Consider the following 17,784-nt stretch of genomic DNA (forward strand, 5'->3'; position numbering starts at 1 on the left):
TTTCAATCAAACAACCACAAAAAAGTGTAATTTGTCAAGTTTTTCAAACTGTATGAAAACAATTCAAAAGTGACACAAAAATATATATATAGTTTGAAAAATACTTAAAGAAAAAGTACAGATCTCACAATATCAAAACATGACATGGTTAAAAAGAGAGAAGAAAAGACATTGGGTAACACCGTGTTGGCAGAAAAAAGTAAACCCCTCCAGGGCAGCTGTGTTCTGTCATTTAAAGTGTCAGTTTGTGTCCCTAGGATCTGTCCATAACATGCTCAGCAATGACAGCATTAACTCTGAGCATCAGAAGAACCTCAGTCATAGCAGCAAGCAATGTAAATGAGGGAAGAGAGCAGCAATGGTTACTGTGCTATCCCAGAGGCCTGAAATGTCCTAACACACATGGCCACGGTTTCCTCTCACTGCAGATGTAAAATCTTTTCAAAACCACTTTTAAGGGCAGAGCTGTGAATTCTGAAAGAACTGTGACAAGTGGGGCTCTGAGCATGAACTGCACAACGTGATGCTGAGTGCCTGGCTGTGAAGCAACCTTTGGCCCTGGGCTTTTTAAGACTCTGTAGGCTTGCGGTTTTACAGGTGAAGATCAGGGGGTTGGAGATTCATGATCCTTGAGGTCCCTTCCAAACCTGGACATTCTGTGATTCTGTGACCAGCTTAGTGGGGATTCTCCTCTCCCCTAAACCATATAAATTGGAGTGAATCTGCTGATGGGAGTGGGGCTGCACTGGGTAGTGCTAGCAGTAGGATAAGACTAGTGTCAGAAGAGGGGGAAGATGTTGGGGTGGAACAAGAAGTGCTATTTTCCAGGGAGTTCCTAGAGACTCCTCAGCCTTAGAAGGAGATGTTAGCACCTCAAATGACAGCATCTGTGCAGTGAGGTTACTTTACCACTGAGTGCAGACTGAAGAAGGGTAGAACAGCTTCAGCCGTTTACCAGGACTTGCACAAGTGGCCCATGGCCTGATAGGGGTTATTAAGCCATTTTCTGGCATTTGTAGCCCTTCTCCATGAAGCAGAACAAAACTAAAAAGGTGTTGAAAAACTGGTATGAAGATGTATAGCCCTTTGTGAACAAACCTTGTTCCTTTATGCACAGGCTCCCTTAGAGGGAAAAGCTCTGCATTGCCAAGGATGTAACTGGTTTTACTGGTCATCTCTGACCATATGAGTCTTGGTGGGCTGGCAGATCCTACTGAACTGCCAAAGGGGACAAAATAGAATTCCTGACATTAATAAGGAATGTCTTACTTCCAAATGAACCACATACATTTAGCAGTGTTTCCATTAATAGGAGCCTACCATAAAAAACTCTTAAGAGAATGAATTGGCTTAAAGGATCATTTTTCCCTGTTTCCTTTACTTAAAAATATTACCAAAAAGTTCAGTTCTTTTGGTCTGACTTCTTGGTAATGTGTCCCCCAACCTTCAGAGCAAATAACTAACTCATTTCTGCCTGTAAACCCACTGAGTGGCCAATGCTGAGTCAGGACTTGCATTACAGGACCTCATGCAATACAGCAAAAGGGAATTTTCTAAAAAGTGGGAAATAAAATGTCACACTAGTGATCACACAACTGGGTTTTCAAGCTCATGATCATTTGGGGTTCTCTGTATGGTCTTAAAAAAAAAAAAAGGTTAAAAGATACATAATGTAGTTGTCTTTTTTGTTTTCTTTTTATACAGAAATCATACACACAGAACTTCAATCTGAAACTTCATAACGAAAAAGTCCACTAATTTAAGGAAAGCATTTTGTTGTGCAAAAAGTCCCTCCCCCCCTCCCCTGTTCACCTTCATCTACTGAGGGTCTCACACACACACATAAAGTTTCCTTCCAACAGGCGAGTTGGTAAGAAAGAGTCCTCACTATATACAGTGAATTAGAGAGAAGCTGGATACAGTGCTGGCAAGAGGCATTAGATGATTGCCTCTATCTGGAAGTGTCCATGTTCTCCTCCTTAAAGTTACTGCAGTGCTCTATAACTTTCCTAGGGATAAAACAGGACAAAGAAAGAAAGTTTAGTTTAATGCTTATTGTGTTATGGCTGTAGGACAGTAACACAAGAACTGCTGTTTGTAGCAGTCAGTCTCTTCTGATATACATCAACCAATATTGATATGAAAACCACTATCCTCCACATAAGCAGCTTAAGAGCTTGGAATTTCATTCTCTTGAAATTTCAAGTCATATTAGTATACTTCCAGATCATTCATTCATGACCCCCACGCCTCAATCATCAGATAACTTTGAATTGTATCAGAAAACACATGCATACAAATGCTTTCCATGCACTCCACTGTTACCTGTCCCTGCTTTTTCTATTCTTTCCATTTATTGTTCTTGGACTGTTGCATCACCATATGTAATGTCCCTAACCTGTGACAGTCTTCTGCAGGCTTCTACCACCTCCAGCATTTAGCAGCCCTTCAGCTGTGGGGAATGCCTGCTACCCACAAGGTACGTATTCCCAGCTGATCTTTAATATTCATCCTGCAGATATGAAGTTACAGATCTCAGTTTGTCAGTGATTAGGAACTGCAGCTGGCTTAAAACTCTGAAAGAATGATTCCAAAGGAAGGTCACACAGTAAGCTGGGAAGGCTCACAAAAGTGATGGACTCTCTCCACATTTTGAAAATCCTTTGATTTAAACTATGCAGTCAGCTCTTTCATTGACAGACTGATATTCTGGACAAGGAGTTCACACCTGAAGTATGAAGTATAGTGATGACTGGGGACTATCAGGTTAAGAGATGCAATAAGCAGCTTTCTTGCCCAACAAGCCACTTCTAGAACCTATTTGCCTGGTATCTATAAACACTGATTATCAGTGTTTATTGCAAATGTATAAACACCTCTAATCTTCTATCTTCCTTTTCCTGCTCTTTGCTTGTGTTTATTTCACCTCTCATAAACAGCACAGGGCTTTCTTTGGTAGCTTTCCTTGATGTAGGGGAACAGGAAACTAAACTGAAGTTAAACTGAATGTTTGATGACAGTGCATTAGTTTCCTACCAGGCCATTTCCTTGGTCTCTTGCCGTGCTGAGGCCATTTTAATCATGTCCTTCAGAAGGGGAATCCCACCTTCTTTGATCAGCAGTGGGCAGTACTTGTCAGCTGCAAGGAAAGAACAAGGCATGTCCTTGTGAACCTTTACAAAAGCAGTATAAAGAGTGGCAGGAGGGGAGGGGTGCTGTTGGAGAAGTAACAAAACTTTAGTTTTTTATGGAGCCAACCTGTTAAGGGTGCCTTGACTGTAAAATTAAGATACAAAATGACTGAGAAGAGCATGGCCAGAGGGATCTAAACACTGAAGGAATTTCCTATACACTACATGTTGTTTATTGCTTGGCTATGCTGCCTGGACATTACTAAATTATTCAAATAAGGTTCTTGCTAACTACATAGCTAAACTGGGATGAGTTTTTCTGCTAAGAAGCTTAGATCCACTGTGTGAACTTGTGCAGTGCAATGGATATGATTTTAAAACTTACGGTAGACAGAGACCAAGTTGTACAGTGCCCAGGTAGCCCAGTGCTGGCTGACAGGAGAAATCCCTTGTGGAAGAAGTCGAAGGATTGGTTCAAATGACCTGCACAGAAATATTGTAAAAGTTGTTAAAAATCCAAGAACTACTTCTTTCAGCGCCTTTGTCACTCAAAGCAACACATACTCTGTGTTCATAGATACTGTAGCAGAAAATCCTTTAGCATGCTAAAGCTTCTGGCATCAAAGAGCAAGTCTGTGTCACATGGCAATACTGGCAGGCTTACAGGCCCTACCACTTCAGCATAAACATGCTGTCCAAATAAATAGCTGCAAAGAAGTCAGCTGATTTCTATTCTCTGTCAGTCATTTTCTCATGACAGCTGAAACAGCATCACTGATAGCTCTGTAGAAGGTCCAAAGCAAAATTATACCCATCCAATGCCAGCTGCTCACATGCAATAGCTGCTCTGTTTCTTATGACAATAACGTGTGCATACTGTAGCAAAGGCACTGGAATGCCATTTGTTTGGGATCCCTGCCAAGCACTATGGGAAAACAGAATACTTGCTATCCTTACAGAGGATAAGCTTTGGAGGGTGCCACCAGCTGCATTAACCCATGAAGAGATTTCTGGACACTCTGTCTAGATATTCTCCAAAGGAGAGTGAAAGCACAGCAACGCATGTGACTTACAGAATTAAACAGTATTGAAGAGGTGCAAAGGATGGAAGTCTCAGAGAACATTATTTAGTCAGTCTCACCAGACAGTCAGATCATGGGTTTCCTGAACTATACAATTCCACCAGAAACAGGATAAATTCTGCTGTGTTCCCATGCTCCTCCTATAAGAATTGCCAGGCAAGGTATCGAATTTTAGCAGCCTGTGTAACATGCTACCTTGACTCAAAGGAAGATGTGAAACTCTCACTAAAGAATACATTCCTAAGGGTCTCTCCTCCATTCTAAGCAGAGCCTCCATGCTCGGCTGTATCTCTTTCCTTTCATCTGTTGGTGTTTGCTTTCTGTGACAATCCTGGCTCTGGGTAAATGGGCCAAACTTCTCTGTTTCTCACCTGTAATTGATATTTCTTCTGGAGTTGATATCCCAGCTCTGGATGGCTGCCCACATCCTCTTCACAACTTCCTCTCGGTGGGGCTCACATATCCCCCAAGCCTCCGGACCATCAAACATGATATGGGAGAGCACACCACAGGCGTTATAGGATACCTCAATCCCATCTGCTTTGCTCTCTAGCAGATTGCTGCCGAGAGAGAAGAAATCATTTAGAGGTGCCAGAATAACCTTATTAGCATCTTCCAAAAACAATCACATCTTTTATCTACACTCGGAGATGATTATTGAGAAAATATCTCCAGCCTGAAACAGGAGTTGTGCCCTTCAGAGGTACAGCTTTTCAGCGGCATTAACATCACAACCAAACCCTTACAATCCAACGCATTCACAAAGGTATCTTATTATTTCCTTTTAGCGTTTTTTGAATGACCAAAAACCCAATCTGATGTGTCAAAAGCTGAAAAGTCTCCAGGTGATACAGGAGCAGAGCTCCAGAGCACTCCTCCTGCCCCAGCCCAGCTGTTTGTTAGCTAGGCACTCACCTGAACACACTGATGAACTGGGAGGTCATGAGCTGTGGACGGAGTTCCCTGACCTCAGCCACATTGCCCAGGAGGCCCAACATATTGCGATGCAGCTCCTGTTTCTCTGGGAACTCCTAGGAAAGCAGGAGACAGGATTATACAGTAGCAGAGTGATGGTGACAATAGGAATGAGAAACTATGCAGAAAGCACATCTAGAAAGAATGAAGATTTTTGGGTAGCTATCAGTGCTTTTTTAGTAGATTTCCAATGGTATCTCTAGTATTCAAGATACGTGTGATATGAGAACATCAAGGCTAGGCTCTATCATTCACTGCTGCCCTGCTTAATGAGGACTGTATTTAAGACAGGAAGAAGGAAGATGTGCTGAGTGTAAGTTTCTTTGTTCTTCTGGTTGGGTGGTTGGATCACAGAAAGAATGAAATATGCAACCTTTTTCCATTTATGCAATATAGGAAGTATTGCTAAATAGCTTAGCTATTTTCATTTCCGCTGCTAATGTCAGCATTCATCTAGAGGAAACCAGCCATACTTACTTTCAAGCACTCCAAGAACAGTTTCATACCGCTGTAGTTGAGGAACATCTCACAGTTGTCAGGAGTCTCATCAGTAATATTCCAGAGGGCACTCCATGAGAACTCCATCACCTGATCACACTACAAGGATGAAGAAACAGCTTTGCTAATGTAAGAGCCTGGTGCAAACCAAATACTGGCTTCATCTCTGACATCACCCCAGATAATTTCAGAGGTAAGAAAATGTTGTTATTTGCTTTCAACTTGTTTGCAAGTAGGTTTTTGTTTTTAATTATTTTTGTCTCCCTGCTATGTTTGTCCCTTCAGCCCTCACCACTGTGACAGAAAATTCTGCAGCACCAGCTGGGATTTGCCAGGTTAGGTAGAGAAGCTGGGCTGGCACTCCAGACTCCATGCCCAAGTCAGAGTAAAGAAAATATTATTTCTACATTTTATTGGGTAACACTCACCGTTTTATCAGCCAGCTTCTTCTGAATCAATTTTAACATTGTCTGTGGGCAGAGGAAGGGGAACAGTGAGAACAGTTCAAGAATCATAGAGCTAAAACCAACAGGTTTAGCTGCTGCAGAGCTGCCTACAACAAATTTTAAGTGTATGCAATTTTGACCTTTTGCAGAGTATCTCACTAGTACACCTTTCTCTAAACTAGTGGGACTAGGTTATGTTCAGTGTTGCAAGTATTTGCAGAGCTAAATTATGTCATGGTCCCCAAACTGCTGGGTTTGCAGTCAAAGTTTGGAATGTGGTGTAACTGCAACAAAGCAGTGGCCTCTGCAATTCTTTGAAAGGGGTGAGATACGCATTGATGTAAGCTGGAAATCTGATGCAAGATCAAGGAGGTGCAGAAGGAGATAGTTAAAAGGTTTTACCAGTTCTGGAAATTGTATGGTGTAGTGAGGATGGAACGTGTCAGGTCACGCTGCTTTCATGGACAGCCTGTCTCTCAGACCGTGACTTCTAGTGTTGGCAAGCCAGAAAAGATGCCACATGGAGGGGCAGGGTTCAGGATAGGTTAGTCTTGCTGGGACAGTAACTCCTTTCTGTGATACAGTAAGCTTGATTCACTGCCTGGATGCATTTGGTGCACGGCTGCAAGGAAACGGTTGTAGCCTGGGTTAAGGATAAGAAGACACCTTGGGACCATACCAACCATGACAAAACCCATCTTGCCCACAGCTTCTTTATGATCGTTGTCCACCTGGCAGACCAGAGCGTTACAGAGGTGCACGGCAATACGCTGGATAGACTCATCCTGCCGGCTCTGGTTGAGGATGTTCAGCAGCAGCTCATTGACTCGGCGGTACTGGAACTCCAGCTCCTCAGGAATGCTGAAGTTACACAGTGTCAGGCAGCAGTTCCGCTGTACCTGGGTCATAAGGAAGCAAATGCTGCACCAGGTGGCTATGAAAACATGACCTAACCACCTCATGTTTCCTTGTTGCTTGGAACTGAAACCATAGCAGTAATTCTGTTTGACTACCACTACAGTTTGCTCCTCCCTAGAACTCTGCTTTCTATGCTCTCAGTAGGTGCTTCTTCCTCACTGTCACTCTGGTCTCAAGTGGCCACCCGATCACCCAGTACGTGTCACCTTCTAAGCCAGTTCTTCACTGTCTATAAGCTTTCTATTCAGAAGTCACCTGCTGTAGCCCAGTGTCAGCACTTCTGATGAGAGTGCATTGGCATAGTGTTTCTTTCTGTTGACTAAATACCCCAACACCCTCACCATTTTCAACTCATAGTCTGTGCTGGACATCTATGCTATGGGTTGTACATTTTTTGACCACTAACATCAGCTAAAAAGGTGCCTTGCTATCATCACTTACTTCTCCTGGTTCTGGAGAACATCACATGGATAAGGAGCACCTTGTGTGTAATCCCTACCACCTGAGTGAAGACAAAAAGCAGATCTGGGCAATAGGTTCTCTGATGCCTGCCTCAGCTCATGTATTGGAGGCTTAGAAAACTCAAATCCTAACACCAAGCTAAAGATTTAACACGGGGAAGGAGAACTATGGGAGCCAAAGCAAGCTGGGCAGCTCTTACTGTGACTTCCTGGTAGGACTCCATGCCATTCAGCACCACCTGGATGACCTGGCGTCGCAGCTTTATGCTCTGCTCCATGCGGTACTCGGAGTTGGTCAGGTAAAACAGTGCAGCACTGCCTGTCACCTGGATGTTTTTGTCATCCTTGTGGCACTTGAGGGCTGTGATCACCAGCTGCAAGGAAGGAACGTGAAGCTTCAGTGCCACTGACTTGCTGTGGAGTCTTGGAGTGAGAGTTATGGCTGTGTGTGGCAAAGGCTGTTACAAGGCTACAAGGAATGCACAGCTCAGATGTTGCAGGAACATGCTCATGAGTTCCACCATTCTACTGGAACTTTCTCCAGAACTATGTGGCGTCTCAGGGTGAAGAAAAGCCTGGGACTGCGAAATTTCCCTTGTAAGTGTGAGTTAAATGCTCACATGATGCTTACCTGGAGGGCTCGCAGCAGCTGGCTGCAACGCTCAATACGGGCAATGTCAAAAAGGAGGTTGATGGCACGAGAAGTGATTTCTGGCCGGTGTTCAGTGTAAGCCTCGATAGCGTTCAGAACTTGCTCTTCGTTCTTGTCTCCACTCACCTGACATGGAGGAACAAGAGACAGGGAAGAAAGAATGAAGAAAGCAAGCTGGTGTGAGAACTCTAGGGTAGGTCTGAAAGGTCAGAGGGTACAACTGTCCTCTGTCCTGTTGTAGGATTAGGCCCATGATGGGAGCAAAGAAGGCGAGTCACTTCTCAGCCCAGAAGGACACAAAATGGTATCTCTGGTAGTCACAGACACCCTGGTCCTTCAGGCAGGAGGATTTCTTCAGGCCCTTCTCTAAGAGGCATTTGGTGTTTTCTGTTGTTGTTTTGATTTCTTTAGCACTTGTAAGAACTGTGTGGGTCTTGCCTTCTGACTGCCCTCCTGCATTATCAAGTAGCTACTGAAAGGTGAGAGTTAAATTGTCACACACAAAACCCTAAGAACTCCTCTCTATTAGCAGGCAGTTCTCTGAACTTCTACCAAGTACCTACTACCAATATTGTGACACCCTCATTACCTTATAGGCTGGAATATGCGTCAGGCGGCAGAGAGATGTTTCAAAAAGGCCCAAGAATTGGAGTGGTCGTTTCAAACCCCGGAAGGGAGCAATGCTGCTCTTTGCTGGCTCAATGCTGAGGAAAGAAAGAGATGACTCGTGTTGGTACCCTGCTTCTCCAGCTGTCTCCTGCCACAGAGATAGCTGCTTGTTCTCTGTTCACTTTGTCTGTACTGCTCTGTAACTAGAGTGATAATATCTGTATTTCAGTTGTGCACCAACCAGCTTCTCCTAAACCTAAATAGGCATGATGAGTCCCAGGTGAACCTGAGCGAACGGCTGAACACACTGAGGAATTAAAACAGCAATAAGAATTCATGTCAGAATGCAGCTTTCCTGGACGGAATTTGTCCTGGAAATGTACTAGGTAGGGTGAAGACTTCTTAAGAATGTGGATTTCACTGATCTAAACTATTTGCAAACTTGATGATGTATCATCTGATAAACATGCTAGTCTGCTTCTGTGATCATGCAAGAACACTTCTTGTTTTGCTGCCATGTTCCTTATTGTCCAAGAGCCAGTATATATATGTATATATATATGTATATATATACACTACCAACTTTGGGAAGGAGACAGTACTGTCTCGTTTGTTTGCTTTTGTCCAGTAAGTGCTTAGGGATCAGGAGGCAGAGTTCTTGGCTGACCTGGAAAACCACACCTTTAGGTATGTCCTACTGAAGTGCACCAAGATTTTCAAAAGTTGGTCTGTTCAGCATTCAGGTCAGATCTCAAAATCTGCCTTTAGATTTTAAGTTTCTAAAGCACTCATCCTATGAACGCTGATGTCTTGACTGAGTGTATAAACCTCCTGTCTCAGAAGGGCCTAATTTCAGTCAATATTCTATGTGTTTTATGTAAGAAATGTGTAAAGGGCTCTGGATATATAAACCACTGCAGGAGACCTCTGGAAGAATCTACATGGAAAAGAACTTCAGATATGTATGTAAGCTAGGTAGAACAAATTCTTTGTTAGTACTAATGTATCTTTACCTGTGTCACTTACAAAAATCACAGCTGATTCCCACACTAGACTTCAGCATCAAGAACTAGCAACAGTTGTATCTTGCTTTTTACTATCAATTAGGCCCACAGAATTTGGAAGCCCAAAAGTGGGAACAGTTCGTAATTCATCTCTGACCCAACTAGCTAATCCAAGCAGACCTCGGTAATTGCTGTTTCCGTACCTTGTCTGGCCCATCTTTTCTTCCATGTTTGGGATAGTGCAGTTCTCCAGCATAGTGTGCCCTGAGATATCGAGCGAGGTGAGGTTTACCAAGTTTTCCACAAACAGGTTTAGAACCCGACGGGTCAGCTTGAATTTATAGTAACTGGACAGATGGTCTCGAGAGATATCCAAGTGTCTGCAAATGACAGAGAGCAGCTCAGAGCCTAGAAAGCATCAGCTGGGGCTTCTGTGGCTGTGCCAGGGGAAAATGACAAGCAGAGTGTGGTAGTGATTGTTATTTTCTTTCTAAGATACAGGAATGTGGTTCTGTAGGATCAGGCAGCAGGATCTGGCCTTGTGTCTACCAGAAGCACACAGATATCTGGTGGAGGTCTACTTAAAATGGAGCACAATGAGTCACTTGGCTATGCCATCACAAAGGAAATTGCTCTAGGCTCAGGAACTGCCTTTCCCAAGCTCCATCAAAGCAGCCACCTGAGCATTTCTGCCTGGTGATTGAGATGCACTAAAGGATCTTTGCATTCCCAGAAATATCTGTTGCTTCATCCCACAAATTAACTGACATAAGTTTTTGTCTGCATTCCCGATCTCTTTTTTTTTTTTCCACCCCAGGCTATTGTTTTCTTAATTATTTCATTTATCTTCAGACATTTAAATGCTTAAGCTCTGGGGAAACCCCTGGAGCTGAGGAAGTTGTGGGATAATCTCATTGGCTATAATGTGCAAGTGTTCCTGGTCTGCCAAGAAAAGATCCTTTGGGAGAAACTAAACTGCCTAAGACAGGAGCCAACGTCATACATACAAAAGTATCTTCTACATATTATAGACCAAGTTTCACTGCAAATCACCAGCAGTTAAAGTCACTTGGATTTAGTCAGTGTTACCCAGAAGGTTGGCTGAGACTCCGGGGTCGTACATTAACGTGGTACCCCCTAGTGTCTGCGGGCTGCAGAGACAGTACTAAAGCCATTGGAGACTCCTTCACGTGAATGGTAAGGCCTTTCTTTTTGGCTGAGAAAGTCCTGGATCCTTTTTCTGATACCACTGTGCAGTCTGAACAGCGACTGTCTCAATTCTGTGTCAGGAAGTCATTTTGCTGTCAGTGCTGTCAGCTCAGGAGTGTCTATTTCTTTGCACTGTTTTGTTCCTTGATTGCACCATCCACATACAGTGCACTTACACAGCGTGCAATGAGCAGATGCTCTGAGCTGAGAGTTTGTTCTGGTTCTACCTCAGAGCAAAGTCTGGATGTTCCTGTTTAACAATTGTTTTGAAGGACTGAATTTCAGTATGATTACCACTACACTAGTACCTGTGTACATCTACAGCCTTTTTTTTGTCATCTCTTGTGAGTTCTGCTGTTTTTTTTGTTTGTCTGGGGGGGAGGGAAGAAGGGAAGCTCTTTCTTTGTGCGTGTATTTACTATTTTTGCAAACAAAGCCCAGTCTGGCTTTAACCATGTCAGACATGTGCAGTGAGTCGGTGAGTGAGCCTGTTCACGGGGATGTTTATAAGCTGAAGCAGTGGATGGCTGTCCATGAAAAGGCACATATCCCGTTCTAACAGATCTGCATGGGAAAAAGACAAATAAGGAAGAAGAGATCTGCTGACCTGAGCTTGTGAAGCTGTGCAATCACTTGGATGTGCTCCTCTGAAAGGTCCATGTTGTAAAGCACTAAGGAAACCAGACTGTCCTTCCACTGTGTCAGAAATCCCACATCATTCAGCTGGATCCCAGAGAGGTCAAGAGCAGCAAGGGAGGTCAAAGGCCGAAGCAACGTCTCTACATTGACCCCTTCAATCAAGCGGCCCAGATTCAGGAAGCGCAAGCGGCTAAAGCCTTCAAAAGTAAAGTCCTTGACCAAAACCTGGCGAGTGGGGTTCACCAAGCAGTCATCTTCACAGCCTCCAGGGTTCTCTTCCTCATAGAAGATATTGCAGCATCCAAAGAGGCTAAGGGAAATAAGCGTGTGGCTGAAGCTCACCAAAGTTTGCAGACTCTTGGCTGTCAGCTTCTCGCAGTTAGTCAGGTAGAGCTCAACAAGATCCTGGAAGATGGGAAAATGAACACTTAGAAGAATTTCAAAGGCAGAATGCCCACCCTGCTCCCTACAACACCTCTCAGGGACAGCTTGAGAACCTGTACCACCAAACTTGACCAGTATCCCCACCCCAATCCCTACAGCAGCTTTAGGAACTGAGGAAGGAGATGCTGAGGTTCTCCCAGAGAAACCTGTATGGAATCTTGGGAATGCCTGCATTTCTGGGATTCTAGCAGATTCCCATGCAACAGTGCTGCCATGTGAAACGGCAGCTGGAGGCTGTCACTGCAATGCCACCTGCTTCCTGATGGCCTCCAGATCCTGGTCCTGCACGATCTGTTCCCGCAAGTGGATCCGAGCCAGCCTGGTGCTCCGCGGATCTGAGAAGAGGGTGAAGAAGCTTTCATGGGGTTCAAAGATGCTGTCTGTCTTCACCAATTCCACGTACCTGTATTGAGGCAATGGTGTTAGCACAGCACGACAGAAGACAAAGGCTCAGTTACAGCTATGACACCTTTCCTGGCTCTGACAAGATGTTACCGAGTGCATGAGCACAGACTTCCTTCTGGAGGCTGGGCTATTAGCTCTTCCTCCACAAAACTAACAGTCCTTAGGAAAATCTAAGGCAACGATTTGTGCAAGGTCATGTGTATTTCTGAGCAAACTGGATTCTGCCAAGCACAGACTCTACATTTTTTTTTCTCGTGCTGTTCAAAGCTATTAAATTGATTTTTTATTTTCAAAAAATTAGCTGGGCAGTTTTCTGCCAGACATTGTAAGCAAGGATTCAGCCAACGGAAACTGTAATAGCCAAATGATAAAGCCCTGGAAACAGGTTGCTTTGTAAAGCTATGGGAGCAGCAGCCTTAAAATGCGACATCTGTTAGCACTTTGTACTCTTATTTTTCTGGTTTGAGAGAGAGTTGTAATGCTTCAGTGGTGGGAAATAGGGAGGCTCCTTTATTGGTTTCTGATGTTCTTGGAAGAAGCAGGGACTGTTCATTTCACTCAGGGTTTACATATATGGAAATGGTGACTGCTGGGATACAATAACTCCCAGGGGACAATTCCTTCTGAAGTTAGTGCAAATTCTTATTTCCAATATGAGGCTCATCAGAAAAAAAAAACAGGCCTATGAATTCCTCCCATTTTTTTCTTTGTATCCTTTCCATCACTTTTTTTAGAAAATTATGATTCCCCCCTCCCTAAGTTCCCAGCTCCTATCCAAACCAGACAACAGCTCCTCCACAGGCCCAGACGTACTCGTTGACGAGTTTGTCACAGATCTCGCTTGGCAAGAAGATGTCAGGATGGAGCCGGAGAGTTTCATTGTCCAGTAAGTAGCAGAGAGTCCCCTCCAAGTTGCGAAGGCAGAAATCCGTGCACAAGGTCATGAGCGACTCCGGGCTGTCGGATGCCATCTTCAGGGAAGCAGTGGGGAGGGGAAAACAGAAGGAAGCTTTTGATTCAGAAGATCCTTTCCTCAAATGAAATTCCAGGATGAGTTTACAGGGACATCAGGGCAGCTATAAGTGGAGGAGAAAAAAGGATTCATTAAGAAAGGCACACTGGAAAGCATGCTGTATAGCTTATTGTACCAGCAGGATGTCAATCGCTCCAGTTACAGCCTGCCACTTGCTGACCTCTGAAGAACCTGCAGTGGTTTGGTCCCTCTGGGGGTATGCACTAAATTCTCCCAGGGGACACCGGTGGGAATGAGTTTATGTGAAACATTTTCTTGCTGTATAGCCTCGTTTCCTAACATATTTGCTCACTGCAGAAGTTATCTGGCTGACAAAGGGCTTCTGAAGGGGAAGTGGTGGAAACCATATTGCTTGGTTTCCTTCAGAGTGGGTTGAATAAACCACCAGAGATAGGTACAGCTGGGAAGATACTTTGCATAGCCCCAGTGGGATCTGGTGACCCCAAAACGTGTGCCTGTAATTGTCTGCTGTCATTCCAAGTGAAGCTTAATGTTCAAGCTGGATGTTTCTCTGCAGCTCCAAGCCAGAAGCTCTATGCAAGTGTTTGAACTAGACCATGTAGTGGCTCAGAAGCCAGAGGGGATGCTGGACACTGTGCAGGCAGCTGGAACTCACTAAAACATTCCAAATTCTGTCATAAAAAGTATGAGTGATCGACGTGGAAAAAAGCAAGAGGCTTCTGCCCTCCTTGGTTTTTACTACCAAATAAAGGAGGATGGTGAGGCAGACATTAGGGGAAGCTAGTCCTGTTTCCTTATTTCAAAAATCTCATTGCTCTGGCTTTCAGGCTTGCTCACTGGCACTGAAGCAGAACTAGCTGAGTGCACTGAGGGTGTTTAGGAGAAATGACTGAAGACCATTTCACTTTTATAGGGCCAAATCATATTAGAAGCAACCTTAATGTGAACCCTCCAAAGTATTTCCAGGAGCACACACAAATTGCATTGAAATATTTATTTGTCAGGTGAAATCTGTGTCTTTTCAATAGGCAAGTTCCTGCTGCAGTGAGGACATCAGTGCTATGGAGTCAGTTATTCTTCTGTGCAGCACAGCTGGGGAAACTATTGCAAAATGTCTGTTATTCTCTTGCAGCTGCAAAGATCAAGGTATTTGTCTTCAGAAAGCCAGGGATGCTCTCCTTTCTATCCTGCACTCTCAGCATTTAACTCAGTTTCCTCACCTCAAACACTAACCCCAAGGACACTCTGGTGACTCAGGCACCCTCCCCCCCCTTCCAGATGTTCTGTTCAGCCACTGTCTGGGTTGTGCCACCAGGATGAAGGATCAGCCAAAGCTGTGGATGAGGTAACCTTTCAGATTCAGGCACCACATGGTCTCTGTGGGAAACAGGACACAGTTGTGACTGAGCCTGCCTGGCAGCCCATGCTCCCAGCCTTCTGGTGCCTCCTTATGCTGCACAAGTTGCAAATCGAAGCTCTTTTCTTCGTGTCTCATTAATTCTTTATTTAAGAGCATGCTTTAGTGCCAGGGACAAAGACTTGACCAAGGAATAAACCCGAGACAGAAAGGAGCCTCTCAAGAAGCAAATGGGATGAGCAGAGCTACTTCTTGCACAGCAATGGGAGGAACTGCAGTGCTGCATCATTCCTGGGGTACACCAACCCCAGGCTGCGTCTTCCTGGGCCAAATCTTGCTCCAGTGTAAGCGGACAAACCTGGGACAGAACCTGGTTTCACTTGGATCAGGAATTTCTCCTACCTATAACATCTTTGGGAACTGTACCTGTAAATAACTGTAAGGATCATGTTTAAATCCCAAATTCCTGACCTGCTGTGTTCTGACCTAGAACTTTCACAGCCTTTTCAGCGTGATCTCGGGCAGATCCTCTGGTTTTGGCTCAAGAAGGAAAAGGTCTCCAAGCAACAGCAGAGGAAAAAATGAATAAAAACTCAGCAATCACAAAAATGTACTTAATGTGCTGATCCAAAAAAGCCTAAAAGGTAACCTCCCTGCATTGCTGAGCCTTGATCTAACAACACTGCTGTAACTTCTTAGGGGTGCTGTGGTAACGTGGAGACTTTTGAGATGCATATGGTACAATAATGAAAATGTGTAAGCTTCATTCTAAAAGAGAAAGAAATCCCCATCAACAGCTCCCTCCTCTATAGTTAGCAGGAGAGAAATCCAAGGAATAAATGGGCAACTGAGAGCAGAGCACTACCTTGCTAGCAGTGAGATCCTGCCTAAGAGGATGCATGTGGGAGGAAGCTTGTCCTGCACTCTGCATGGTTTCTGCTTCAGAGATGCAACTGCTTCACCTCCAGAATGTATTTTGCCTGAAGCTTGCTTGAGAGAATCTTTCCAGAAAGGCCAGATCAACAGGAAGATCTAAGCCAGGAGGGAAACACGTTCTGCTATCCCTACCAGTCCACCCATGCCATCAGACAGCAGGACTGGAGCCAGCCTTCTACCACTTTTTACTGCTTCTGGACAGAAAACTAAACCAAATTCTAAATTTTCAGTAACAATTTATTATTACATGCTGCTGACAGGGCCAGTGCTTGGGACTTGTCCAAGCAGCTCAGAGCTCCAGAGGGCAAGGACTGGCGTCCTGCTGCTCTAACAACCCTCCCTTGCAAGCAGCACGCTGCAGCTGGTTGATCCCAGCCCCGGAGAAATCAGCTACACTTCAACTTCTGAGCTCCCAGCACTCTACCAACAAAATCCCAAATCAGAACGTAGTCCACAGAGAAAAACATTCATTCATCCTCGTGATTTATTGTGCACATCTGAGAAGCACCCAAGCTGCTGCTGTGACCGTGGTCCTTTTGTACAGGATGCTCCCTGCCTCTTCTAACCAGCCTCGAGACACGATGTGGGCAGGGAAGTAATGAAGTCAACAGCTGCACTGATCAATATCATCCCTAGCTATAAGCTCAGTGTGCTTTGTTGATAAAAATAAACAAGATAGAGATGCTGACAAATCATTAGCGTTTGCCTAATCACTATCCTCGGGCAGCTTTCTGCAGGCAATACATCAGCAAGCTGCCTGCCTTGCAGCCTGTCACCAGTGCTTCCCAGTGACGGGCAATAAGCTGCCTACTGCACGTGTGTTTCTGAAGGGCCAAAGAAGTAAAAGATGCAAAAAAAGTTCAAGTGCGGGAATCAAAAAGTTAGAAATGCAGCTGCATCTTCTTTCCAGTTCATTTTTCTGTGTGGTTTTGCTTTCATTTTAGCACACAGAGGAACGGAGCTCCTCGAAGCAGGCATACAAAACCCCACGTACCCACCTGCAGCCCTCTGTGGAGTAACAGCACCCTCCCAGCACCCAAAGGAAACTGCAGCGCCGAGACACGCAGCTTCACTCCCCCATCAGCAGCCTCGCAGATCCAGGCAACTTCTTTGGCAACTGCTGCTTCTTTGCAGGCTACGTTTGCAGCGTTAGGGCATTTCTGGCAGCGCTGGCACACGAGGGTTGGCGCTGCTCTGGGGCTGCCCGTGCCAATCCCTACCTTGAACTTCAGACCATCTTCTCTCTCGGTCTCTCTCCAAGCCTGACTCACTGTGGCTTCGTGCCAGCGGCACAACGCTCACGTTGCCACAAACGCGATTGGCAAAGCTTCCAGCACCAGCGACTGGTCCAAGGAGAGGACAAACAACGTGTGTGGATGTGACCCGACCGCAAGGAACGGCTTTAAAAGAACCAATTTAACGCAAAAGCAGAATGTGGCACGGGTCAGGTCCTGAAGGAAAACCGCACTGTCACTTCAGCTGGCCTTTCGCGCCGCGAACCGCCGCGCGTGCTTCATTAATGGCTCATCGCAACCGGTGCGGGAATCGCCACGGGTGCGGGAAACGTCACCGCTGCCTTCCAGCACGGAAACCGAACACGGAGCGGAGCCGTTCGCAGCGGCCAAGCGAAAGCTCCCCGTCCGCGTTCGATCCCCCCGGGCCGCAGAGGCGGCGTGCGGCCCCACGGCCCCCGGCCGGCCGCAGTCCCGAGCGCAGCCCCGCGGGGCCCGACCGCTCCCGGGGCGCCCAGAGGTCACCGCGCCGTCCCAGCGGTCCCGCCGGGGCTCGGGCCGGCAGCGGCGGTTCCTCGGAGGGGCGGCGCCGCCCCCAGCCGCCCGGAGCCCGGCCGAGGGAGCGGACCGGCGGCACTCACCTGGGCCCAGGCCCCGCCCGGCGCGGCGGATGGGGCCGGCGGTGGTCCCGGGTTCTCCCCGGCTCCGCGTCCTCCTCGGGCCCCTCTCCCCCCGCTTCGGCCTCCGCTGTCAACAAACCCCTCCGTCACTTCCGCTAGCCGGGGCCGCCGC

General features: G+C 45.8%; 1 protein-coding gene across 1 annotated transcript; it reads right to left on the reverse strand.

Annotated features, from left to right (window-relative positions):
* ZER1 (zyg-11 related cell cycle regulator) lies at positions 1 to 17,776 on the reverse strand. The gene is made up of 16 exons (XM_085239579.1): positions 17,634 to 17,776; positions 13,287 to 13,549; positions 12,321 to 12,471; positions 11,593 to 12,029; positions 9,980 to 10,156; positions 8,753 to 8,867; positions 8,143 to 8,289; positions 7,712 to 7,885; positions 6,816 to 7,031; positions 6,115 to 6,156; positions 5,666 to 5,785; positions 5,129 to 5,244; positions 4,585 to 4,773; positions 3,517 to 3,614; positions 3,037 to 3,139; positions 1 to 2,009 (listed from the first exon to the last, which is right to left on the reverse strand). The coding sequence occupies exons 2-16, from the start codon at positions 13,442 to 13,444 to the stop codon at positions 1,952 to 1,954; spliced, it is 2,301 nt and encodes a 766-aa protein (XP_085095705.1). The 5' UTR covers positions 13,445 to 13,549; positions 17,634 to 17,776; the 3' UTR covers positions 1 to 1,951.
* Between the last annotated feature and the right edge of the window lie 8 nt (positions 17,777 to 17,784).

This window comes from Meleagris gallopavo, chromosome 19 (assembly GCF_905368555.1).
Source record: "Meleagris gallopavo chromosome 19, MGAL_WU_HG_1.1, whole genome shotgun sequence".
NCBI lineage: Eukaryota > Metazoa > Chordata > Aves > Galliformes > Phasianidae > Meleagris > Meleagris gallopavo.